At 43.4% G+C, this 12,341-nt stretch overlaps 1 protein-coding gene across 1 annotated transcript in view; it reads left to right on the top strand.

The window, feature by feature from the left end:
* EPC2 (enhancer of polycomb 2) overlaps nt 1-12,341 on the top strand; it is an 82,640-nt gene that overhangs the window by 50,411 nt on the left and 19,888 nt on the right. Inside the window, exons 2-8 of the mRNA XM_083153842.1 lie at nt 6,087-6,246; nt 7,927-8,072; nt 10,475-10,681; nt 10,837-10,985; nt 11,129-11,261; nt 11,367-11,555; nt 11,635-11,724. Coding sequence (XP_083009968.1) covers nt 6,087-6,246; nt 7,927-8,072; nt 10,475-10,681; nt 10,837-10,985; nt 11,129-11,261; nt 11,367-11,555; nt 11,635-11,724 — 1,074 coding nt within the window. The remainder of the gene's footprint in view (nt 1-6,086; nt 6,247-7,926; nt 8,073-10,474; nt 10,682-10,836; nt 10,986-11,128; nt 11,262-11,366; nt 11,556-11,634; nt 11,725-12,341) is intronic.

Here is a 12,341-nt window from a genome sequence, read left to right as displayed (position 1 = left end):
CGATCAATGTGTTGGAGCGAAGGGCGATTTTCAATGCTCTCCTAGCGGTTCAGGACACTCTGAGAGGTCACCCCGTGAAGATACAGTCGGACAATGCGACGGCGGTCGCCTACGTGAACCGACAGGGGGGGACAAAGAGCCGAAACGCCATGAAGGAGGTTTCCAGGATTCTTCGTTGGGCAGAAAGACAGGACGTAATTCTAACAGCCGTCTATCTGCCGGGAGTCGACAATTGGGAGGCCGATTTTCTCAGCAGAACGGAGTTGCATCCCGGAGAGTGGTCGCTTCATCCCGAGGTCTTTCAACAGATTGTCTGTCGGTGGGGTCTTCCAGAAGTAGACCTCATGGCGTCTCGCCACAACCATCAGCTCCCACTCTACGTCTCTCGGACAAGAGACGCAGGGGCTTGGGCGGTGGACGCGTTGGAAATCCCTTGGACATTCCAATTGGTTTACCTGTTCCCTCCAATCCCTCTTCTCGGAAGAGTTCTCAAGAAATTGAGGCGAGAACAGACTCAGGCAATATTGATAGCCCCGTTTTGGCCCAGACGGACGTGGTTCGCGGACATCCAGAGCCTTCTCGCGGACGATCCCTGGACTCTTCCGGACAGGCCAGATCTATTGCAGCAGGGTCCCTTCTTGCACCCCGCTCTCTGGCCCCTTCGTTTGACGGCGTGGCTATTGAGATCGATGTCCTGAGGAAGAAGGGGATCCCTTCCTCAGTCATTCCAACCATGCTGAAGGCCCACAAGCCGGTTTCGGCCGCCCACTATCACCGCATTTGGCGGTCATACTGCCGCTGGTGTTCGGGTAGAGGTTTTTCCTTCAGGTCGTTTCGTTTGCCTCGACTGCTCAGTTTTCTACAGTCGGGTTTAGAGGGAGGTCTTCGTTTGAGTTCACTAAGGGTCCAGGTTTCGGCCCTATCCGTCCTTTTTCAAAGAAAATTAGCCCTCCTGCCGGAGGTTCAGACATTTTTTCAAGGGGTAGCCAGGGTTCAGCCGCCCTTTATACCTCCTACTCCTCCGTGGGACTTGAATCTGGTTTTACGTTTTCTCCAGTCTGAGACTTTTGAGCCTCTGGAGTCGGCGGAATTGAACTTCCTGACATGGAAGACCTGTTATTCTTTTGGCCCTAGCCTCTGCAAGGCGGGTCTCGGAGATTGGGGCTCTCTCGTGTAAAGCTCCTTTTCTTGTCTTTCATTCAGACAGAGCCGAGCTTCGTACGAAGGCGTCTTTCTTGCCGAAGGTGGTTACATCTTTCCATGTTAACCAACCCATCGTCATTCCGTCATTCCCTGATACGGACCAGAGTTCTGTCTCTCTGGACGTTGTAAGGGCCCTTCGCATTTATGTTTCCAGGACTTCATCCTTAAGGAAGTCGGATAATCTTTTTGTTCTCTATGACGCGTTGAAACGCAGATGGCCGGCTTCCAAGCAGACTATTGCCCGTTGGATTAAGCTGACCATTAAGCAGGCATACTTAGCCGAGGGAAGGATCCCTCCTGTTTCCATTACCGCCCATTCCACCCGGTCGGTTGGAACTTCTTGGGCGGCCAGGCGAGGGGCCTCCACTTCGCAATTGTGTAGGGCGGCTACTTGGTCTTCCGCCCACACTTTCGTCAAGTTCTATAAGTTTGACACATTCGCCTCGTCCTCGGCGGACTTTGGTCGTTTGGTCTTGCAGGTTCCCACGAGTTCTCCCGCCCAGGGGGATATCTTTGGAACCTCCCTACAGTGATCGCCAGTGTCCCCTGCAGGATGTAAGAGAAAATAGGAATTTGGTACCTACCGGTAATTCCGTTTCTCTGAATCCGCAGGGGACACTGGCCTCCCTCCCAACTCGTGTTGCCTGCCAGTTATTGTTTGGTATTCATGATTTATGTGTGTATGTGGTTGTAGCTTGGTGTCTTCTCCTCTCGTTACCAATTTTCCTAACTGGGGATTGTGGGGTATTAGAGGGGAGGAGCCAGCTTCTTAAAGTTATAGTGTGCCAGCTCCCAGCAAGCCAGCTCTAATTACCCACAGTGATCGCCAGTGTCCCCTGCGGATTCAGAGAAACGGAATTACCGGTAGGTACCAAATTCCTATTTTTAATGTCATCCATAGGGAAAAGCAGGCTGACCCAGGTTCCGTGTAAACGGCGCAGACCTGGGTCACGGTGCTGTGTAAATGGGGTATGAAGCTGGGTCCAACCCTGAAAACTCCTGTGTTCAAAGACCAGCGTCCGACAAGGGATTTTGATGTAAAAAGGGTATAGCTAATACCCCTTTTTACATGGGTTGCTGCGATGTGAAAGGCCCTTTTCAAATTTCCTGGGTCGGACCCTGGTTTGCTGTGCATTGTGAACTGGTAACCCAGGTCCCGTTCTCACTATGGAAGAGTCAGCGCTTGGATATGGCATCACCTCCAATTGCTGCCTCCACCCTGCCCCTGTCTGACATCAGCGACCCGGCAAATGCCGCTGAGCAGTGTCCAAACCCCGGGTGCGACCTGGCATTTGCAATGTGAAAGGGGTAGTAGTGGATTAAGGAAAATATAAAAAGTGCCACTGATATTCTTTACAATGTCTATGCATGAGTTCCAGGGTAGGGTATTGTCTCACACAATGAAAAATATATTTTATTGTTTATAAATAGTATTTTATAATAGTAATTATTTTTTAAATATAGTTCATCCACATAGAAACAAATGCTGCAATATATGTCGTATAGGTATTGTCCTCTAGTATGGAAGCTTGCAAAGACAAACCTTGAAAAGGATGGTTGCAACATTGCAAAAAAGGAAAAGAAATACAGATTTCTGAACAGGTAGGAGAGAATGTTTGGAAAAGTAAAGCCTGTGCAGTTAAATGAAAATGAGCTGGTCTCTGCTGTCCCCTGTTTGTCAATAGGAATTGAACAGTGGATGAGATTTGCAGTAGCTCAGGCACAGTAGCAAAAAAAGATTAGTGCAGCATCTGCTGTGGGGGGTGGGGTTCATGGTGGCAGTTCAGGGTGATAATCAGTCAGGAGCCGCTGATTAGATTGCTGCTATGAAGAAAAATACAAAGACCTGGGTACTTTGCCTTCTTGGCTAGCTCACCTACATGCAGCCAGTACATGAAGGGCTGGATGCAGTAGAAACCTTTCTAAAGTTTAGAAAGTCTAAAATGAACCTGAGAGGGAAGACGCAGTATGAATCCATATACATAAATATATATATCTCTCAGATCCCATATATAGATCAGTTGCCCCTAGAAACCAACCAGCTTCTTCATATAATTTTATAGAATGTACTTCTTTAATGCCAGCCTGACATGGATTTTCTTTATACATGAATGTATGTATGATTTTGTATGCCCTTTAACTAGTAAGTCCGCTTGTAGCAAAAGTTTATTTATATATATATATATATATATATATATACACATACATACATACATACATACATACATACATACTGTCCTATTGTGGCTGGCGAATCAGCTCCAATAAGCAGGCGGCACTCCGACGGCAGAAGGTTACAAAAGTGCAATTTTTTATTTTCAAATAGCCATTGCCTACGTTTCAAGACCGAAGTCTTTTCATCAGGGCGTGTAGCTGGAAACACAAAAAGTGCAGTGCTCTCCATCCATCCATCCCAGAGCGACCAGGCATTTGCGATGTTTTGAAGCCCATCAGTGGGAGTTTGGAGAGTGTTTGTTCCCCGTGTGTGTGAGCGTTTTTTCCTCTATTCTGAAAACATACTGCTTTATTAGTTGGCTGCTCAGTGCTCCACTGATGGGACTGATGTGAATAACTGAAATATTCCCTGTAAAGTGCTGCATAATTTGCATGAACTTCTGTTAATAATATAAAGATCACTTGGTCACAATCGCATCAGGAGAATTCTGCCCTTTTATGTGACCTGCACACTAAGAAAATGTTCTTTGAAAAAGAAAGTTTTTTTTAGGGGAGAAAAAATAAAACTATTTTATACCTAGTGTTGGTTTAGAATTTAAGTGGAGACAATATAGAACAGCAGAGACCTTTGTTATGGGCCCTACACACATGCCGATGTGTGTAGGGCGACCTAGCTGTGCTAGATCGGGCCATTCTGCTCCTCGGTTGCTCAGCACACAGAGCTGACAGCCCACACACAGAGCGAGCTGTCAACTCTGTGTGCTAAGCGGACAGCGCCAGTGTTCTCCGGTGAGAGAACCCTGCCGATATTGATGGACACTGTTCATCAATCTCGGCCAGCGACAACGACGCACGGGGACGCGCATTGCTGTCACTATAGTCCCCACACACACACACACCGATGTGGGGGCATTTTCTAAGCGACTTTGCCAAACTAAGCAAAGTCGCTTACAAAATGCCTTAATATCGCCATGTGTGTAGGCCGTATTACAATTAGGATGTCCTTCCAATAAAAATATAGAATGATTCCAGTCAACTACGCAATGTCTTCAGATAAGGAAATTAGAAGGCTTGGAGGCCATTCCTCCACTCCTTTGTATCCAGTCGATAGGGCAACATGCAAATGGTCAATGTGGGAAGGCAATGGTTGGCACATGAAAAGTTCAACATGAGGTTTTTTTTAACGTTTTCATATTTTACTACCTGAGTGTACTCAGATTGGGAACGTTAAAGTGTGCCAAGCGCAGCTAGGTACCTTCCTGGAAGAATGGCGAGTAAAGCGGTACACTCATTTTAGGTCCAAGTGCTGAAATCTATAAATTGACCAAAAACATAGTCATTTTGATCAACCATTTCCATGTCACCCATTTCATGTGTTCACTATTTCCTTATCAACCTGCTGCTTGTGTTGAACTTTTGATTACGTCAACCTTTTGACTGGTGACCCTTTTATATCAGGGGTAGCCAACTCTAGTCCTCGAGAGCTACCAACAGTTAACGTTTTCCATGTCTCCTCACAGAATCACAAGTGAAGTATTTAGCTCCACCTGTGGATCTTTTAAAATGTGTTGGTGAGTAATGAGTGCACCTCCGCACCTGTGAGGTGAGCTGGAAAATGTAAACTGTTGGTAGCTCTCGAGGACTGGAGTTGGCTACCCCTGCTTTACCTATTTCTCCATCCCACTGAAAACTTTTGGAATGACCTAAAGAGTGGCTGCATGAATGTGTGACCGCTCTTTCAAGACTGCAACAGGCTACTAAGGCGGTGATACAATAGTTTTGCTTTACAGTTTCCTCTATGGAGTGCAAAATAATGCAATCCAATTGTTTTGTTTAGATGTGGGGAAAATATTTTCTTCTTGTAGACTCTTGAGGTGCTAGAAAATGTGTGCAAAGTATGGAGTATGGGTGCTCGAAACCCTAGCCACTACTTTTAGATGGGTTTAGATTCTTTGCATGACTAATCACAGTGCTTTTAGGAACGTCTATATTAATGGGTAGCCAAACGGAAAAACAATTGAATTGCTCTGTCTAGGGCCTATTCGTATAGACATCCTGCAGAGGGTGCGCAAAACATTTGAATCTCACCCTTAAGGTCCTGGATGTTGAAGCTATTTGTGTCTTTTTTTTTTTTCAGCTCACTTTTCCTAGAGGTGCCGAACTGAAATGCATGAAAAAGTCACTGGTTTGAGTTCTTAAACAGGACTTTTTTAATCCCGCACATTAGTTTGGTAGGGTTTAGCCGCTATTTGCACCATACCCGGCCATAATGAGATTGGGTATGATATAACAATTAAATACCAACCTCTGTCGTATTACTTTTTTATTAATTTTTATTTTCTGCATAGCATTTTATAAGTTCTACATCTACAGCAACTAGTATGGAGGCATGCCAGAATATTGCAGGTCATCAGAGGAAACTTGTAAATGTGGTAATGCAATCTCTAGGCCTGAATGAGGCCAAATTAGGTGTACAATTTATGCCAGCCATGTTTTGTGTGACGCATGTCCGTACCTCCGTTACAGGAACTTCCCAATGCTCTATTGATCTGTAATAGTTATCTCACGATATAAAGATGTGTGATATACTTTCATGTACTGATTTCTTGCTTTGTCAGGACTGTGAATTGGGATAAATGAAAAATGAAGTTGCTTTTATTGCCCTTTATACAGCATTGCTGCAATTGCCTGTCTCTCTTCATTTGCAGGAACATCACTTACAACGAGCAATCTCTGCGCAGCAAGTTTTTAGAGAAAAGAAAGAAAGCATGGTTATTCCCGTTCCTGAAGCCGAAAGCAATGTTCTCTATTACAGTCGCCTGTACAAAGGAGAATATAAACAACCCAAGCAGTTCATTCACATTCAGCGTAAGTTCATCTGTTGAAGTGGTGCCGTGTCCTTGTTGGCATTCTATCAACCATACAAGTTGTATCAGTTTCTTGGAGCTGGATGAACCACCTGCCCCGTAGAACAGGAAGCTTGGCCTTCAATACATTTTTTTTTTTTTTTACAAACATCACTCTTTATGGTTTGAATTAACTTTTTGCTCCCTGCGCTCCCCTTCCACCTTATATACTGAGACTATTGTTGTCCAACTTCCCTGTCAGGTTGTACAATAAAAATATAATTGAGGAACTTAAACACTTTTACTCACTGAGAGTGATTCAGTAGTTTGTTCTGCCCCTCTTGTCTAATACCCCTTTCAGACCGCACTCTCAACCCGAGTCATTGCCGGGTTATTACGTCACCAACGTGACGGGTCAAGGTGCGGCGTGGAAGCGCCACCCCAGGTTGAGCAACCTGGGATTTCAACCCTGGTCATGACCAGGGTTGGACACGGCTCTGACCCGGGTCCCATTTACACTATAGAGGAAGCATCACTGTCAACTCCAAGCGCTGATGTCTCCTCCTCCACCCCCTGATGATGTGCTGCGCCTATGCCCTGTCCCGGGGTACATCAGCGACCCGGCAATAAGCCGGGTCGGACGAGGAGCTTACAGACCGCAAATGCCGGGTCACTCCTGGGACAGACACGGTGTGACCCGGCATTTGCGGTCTGAAAGGGGTATAAGAATGCATGCTCAACTGAACATGTTAACTGTTGGCACCCATTAGTGTTGACAGTGTTTAGCAGTACACAGCCTACCGTTGGGTTCCCAAACCACAGACCCTGAACATATTACTTCTCATGTTTAAGGAAGCTTCGAGAAGAAATGCCCCCCCATGTCTAATGGGTGTCCAAACGGAGAAACAATTGAATTACTCCATCAGACACCTATTAATTTAGATGTGTAAGTGTGGGCTAGTTCTTTACTAACTACAAATTTTAAAGCCAATATACTGTACCTTGTCTTCAAGTAAGACCATCCCGGCAATTATAATAATTTATTTATACAGCCCTCTTTCTACAATTGGACTCAAGGTGCTTAACAGATAGAATAAATGTAATCCAGTACAGAAACAATGAACCGTGAACAATGAAACTGAGTATGAGTTAAGAACATTTTTTGGGAACAGAAACATGCTAAATAAATAACCATGCTTACTAACTGCCCTTCTATGAAAGGCAGGACAAGTGTTTATAGACACAAACCGCTTTTCTAGACCCTCTAACTACAAAGATATTCAATCTGCAGGATTTTTTTTGCCCGGTGAAAAATTACCAATTTTCAACGTTTTTAGGGCAAAATTCAATTCCCTCTAATCCATCTCAGTGCCGTTTTTCAGTTGGACGAAAATTCCAGCACCAGCTAAAACCATGTGGATCTGCAAGTTTGCTGCAAATTTACGTGTTCAGGCAAAAAACTCCCGTTATTGAACACTGATTGGCGAATCATTGATGTTTTTTCACCTGGCAAAAAAACTGTAATAATTGAATACCCCAGAGACACATTTCTGTGGGAGGGTTGAGTTCACACATATAGACCATTTTCTTTTTCTGTTTTACAAACCTATTATGATCTTGTTTGTTTTATGGATTTTTTTCTTTGTTATTGATGCATTTTTGTTTACTATTCAATAAATTTTTTATTTGTGTTCATTTTCAGCGTTTAATCTAGACAATGAGCAGCCAGATTATGATATGGACTCTGAAGATGAGACTTTGCTTAACCGACTCAACAGGAAAATGGAATTAAAACCACTGCAGTTTGAAATTATGATTGACAGGTTGGAAAAGGCCAGCTCTAATCAGGTATGTAAACTATTGACTGTAGATTTTAACAATTGTTTAAGATGTTCTAGCTACATAAGCAATTGCTGTTGGGGGATCGTTTCTTCTTGACGGCGATTCTGTTTTCCATCTTTAACCTTTAACTCTTTGAGTGCTGTGAGGGATGTTCAAAATATTTGCTAAAAATGCCAGGGCCGTAGTCGGGAAATATGATTCACTATAGTTATTGCCAGCAATGATCTGAAGTCCATTAACTGAAGCTTAGTTAAATATTGCACCCAAAAAGAAAAGTAGTTGTGAGCGAGGCATTCAAACATTGGCAGTCAAAGGGCTAGGTTAGTGGTAGATGCAGTAAACTAATTGTTTCCCTGTGATCAGTTAACTTTCAAATATTGAGACTCTGACTCAGTGTTCACTGATGTTGATAGATTTTCCACGGTTACACAGACATGCCTCAGTTCATTGCAACACACTCCTGGAGGCCATACAGGAATTATTTGGGCAGAAGTACATGCGCACGAAATAGTATATGCTGAACATTAATTGTATGCTCAATACACTATTGAGGAAAATTAAAACCCAAACATATTGCATACTTTTGTGGCTTGCCTTTTATAGTGTAGTTAATTTACGATTCAAGTTGCTGTCATAGATATCAGAAATGTAAGGGTCTATGAAGTGCGGACATTACATTAAACAACCTTCTGAACCACAAAAAAAGAGGAGACCTTCAATAAATGCCCTATACATCAGATTAAATCCCAAACCTATATTAAACGGGGTTGTGTGATACAATGTACATTTCAGTCCGGAACTAAGAGTGTGTACGCTGAGACAGTATGCTGTGCGCGGTTACAGCACATATGATGAAACGCCTGCATAGCCATGGCAAACTATATTTTGGCATTTTTAGTCATAGCTTATAAAAATTTGAGCCAATGCAAAGGCTAATTGGATAAGCAAAGAGTCCCAACTAGGTGGTGCCTCTACCATACACTAATAATATGTATTAATGATCGGTATAGTTCTACTGCTCTAACATTTTTCTGAGTAAGGTTAATGCTTTTATATTTGACATGTTGGCCAATATACTCTTGTTCTATACGGATGAGCTTTAAACTTTCTAAGCATTAAATGGTCACACTCTGAATAACCCAGTGGTGGGCAACAGGAAGCTTGGTGAGACTTTGTCGCTGAGTGCCAGCGATGTTCTCCTTACCTGCTTTCCTACTAGATAAGAGAACGTAACTGAACAGGAGATCTAGTCCGGGCTTCTTCCACAACATGGGTTTTCCTCTGTGCACTGAAAGAAGTGCACAGAGGAGATCTAGTCCGAGCTTCTTCCACGACATGGGTTTTCCTCTGTGCACCGAAGGAAGTGCACATCCTATTTGCAGAGAAGGGAGTGCAGTGTATTCTGCACCACTGCTCTCCTTTCTTCAGCTTCGGGTTCCAGATTAAAGTAAAGTCTTGTGTTATATTGGGGTACATTTGTGGAGGTCTAAGTGATGTGTGAGGAGCATATATAAAGGCCTGAGTGGTATGTGGGCTGTTTTGGAGTACATGTAGGTCAGGAGACTCTTAACGGCAAGTGGGTGGTTTCCTGCTTGTGTGGGGGATTTTGGAGCAAGTGACTATTGTAATGCGAGGTGGTCATTTATTAGAATAGACTGCAGCCCTTTTGTATGCTGGAGGCATAGTGTGTCTGGATGTCCTTCACTGAAATAACTACTGGGAAAGCTCAGGCTCTTTTATTGGTGCACTATTTGTATACTTAAATACGTCCAAAAAACTTGACAGAAGAAACTAATTCCCAGCAACAATAATTGCAATAGACTGGTTCAAGGTCTCTTTCCAGTCTTTGTACAGTAGGTACAGGTTATAAGTGTCCCTTATCGAGAAAGCGAAATATTCCAAAAAAACATGATTTTTTTTTCTCAATCCCCCCCCCCTCCCTTTTTGATACTTACCACGTTCCACGGCTGGCTTCAGGATCCTCTACAGCGGCAACTTCGGTCCCAGGGGTGTATTGCACGGTCACGCCGGTGACGTCACTCACGCAGTGCACCTCTGGGACTGCTGAACAGGATCCTGAAGGCCGCCATGGCTGCCAGGGGACCATCGGGGCACCACCAGGGGACCAGGTAAGTTGTTATATATAATATTGTTTTTCATATAATGCCAATATATTGTACAGCACTGTACAAGGATGTAGAGGTTTTTATGTATACCTGCCCATTCCCAGTCCCTGCTTACGGTCTGATACTGTAGTTATTCACCTAACATACATTTGCAGTAATACCATTGTAAACGTGTAATACAACACACTATGGTGCAGGCTAGGATGCTTACACCTCTATATGTTGTAATACTTAATTATTGGCAGCAAATATCCCTGAACACTCCTCTATGCTTTATTACAGCTGGTCACTCTTCAGGAAGCAAAGTTGCTGCTAAATGAGGATGATTACCTTATCAAATCTGTGTATGACTACTGGGTAAGAAAACGGAAAAACTGCAGGGGGCCCTCCCTCATTCCCCTAATCAAACAAGAGAAACGCGACGGGACTACAAACAGCGATCCATATGTGGCATTCCGGCGTAGAACTGAAAAGATGCAAACACGAAAGGTAAAGTTCTCATACACATTATGTCCTGGCCGATTAGTGTAATGCCATGTACTCTATATCTTTCTACAATTGCACCGATCTGAACCACCCTGCCACCATTGTTGTATTATATGATTTCATGAGCAGTTTGTTCTTTTTTTCTGTAATCCCTGCAGAATCGCAAGAATGACGAAGCTTCTTATGAGAAAATGTTAAAGTTAAGAAGGGAGTTCAGTAGAGCCATAACCATTTTGGAAATGATCAAAAGAAGAGAAAAGACAAAGCGGGAACTGTTGCATTTAACGCTGGAAGTTGTAGAGAAGAGGTAAGATAAGAATCCTGGAACCTGAATTATAAGTGTACCCACCTAGCTGCCCTGTAATGGTACTTATTTAGATCAGTGTCATATATTGACAATTGTATGCAGCCAAGACAGTCCAGCTTCATTAACTTATTTTTTTATTACAGGTACAATATGGGTGATTTTGGAGGTGAAATTTTGAATGAAATTAAAGTTGCAAAAGTTGAGAAGGAGAGCCATACCATACCAACATCTCTTCACAACGGGAAACATCACAGAGTTCCTGAATGCAAAGTGAAGGTAGGACATGCACAGGCCCTCCCTCCTGGAGTTCTAACCTAGGATACCGCCTGCAGTACACTTGTGTTACCGACTGATGTAAACCCCTGTACATGTTATTTGCAGACAATACACCACCCGTCTGTGAAAGAAGAAGTTTTTGAAATAGTCCGGCTAAAAAAGAAGTACCCAAAGAAGCCAAAAGCAGACCCAGTAGTCACTCCTCAGCCAGCCTCTGAGCCATTGCCAGTAATTAACAAGAGTGATATCAAACAATATGACTTCCAGAGCTCTGACGATGAAGAGTTTCCACAGGTTAGTTTTAAGACTGCATTAAATAACAAGAGGGCTGTTAAGAGAAGGGACTGTTTAATTAATTATTTTCCTGTTTCAGGTACCCTCTCCAGTGTCTGAGCTAGAAGAAGAGAACGACCCTGATGGGCCCTTTGCCTTCAGGAGAAGAACTGGATGCCAGTATTATGCCGTAAGACACATTGCTGGGTTTCTTCTGTTTTATTTCCCTCAAAATGATTATTAGGAAATTCCTACCTTCCTCAGATTGTTTACAGATACAATGGTAGAAATAGTGTACAAAATGTAGGCATTGTTGCAGTTCCAAGGCGTCTGCCCAGTTTTAGTGATCTATTTTTTACAACCGAAACGTTGGGTTTTGTCATTTTTCTGAAAAATAAACCTAACTGGGAGGGGGGCGAGGCAAAATAATGTTGCCATGCATGTGAGGGGATTAAAATGTGGTAGTGGCTTGTCCAGACTCCATTCTAAATTGCATTATAAAAATAACCCTGTCCCGCATTTCTGGGTAACATTCAGAAGCAGTCAGTTTTTATCCCGAAAGGGGAAAAAAATAATGATTTGTTTTGAATTCAACATGTTTTATACAGGGATAGAGTGATTTGCTTTTCTCTTTCATCCAGCAGGGGCCACTGGAGTACAATACAATGGGTATAGAGGTGTGGCTAGTGGGAGCTGGGCACTTCTAAATTTAAGAATGTGAGCTTCCTCCCGCCTCTACTACCCACAATCCCCCAGTTAGAAAAATGTGCCCTAGGGAGCTGGTCATGCTGGACCTTGCTCCAGTTT

Source organism: Crinia signifera, chromosome 7 (assembly GCF_055691185.1).
Source record: "Crinia signifera chromosome 7, ASM5569118v1, whole genome shotgun sequence".
Lineage (NCBI taxonomy): Eukaryota > Metazoa > Chordata > Amphibia > Anura > Myobatrachidae > Crinia > Crinia signifera.
This window is presented reverse-complemented; position numbering and strand designations above follow the sequence as displayed.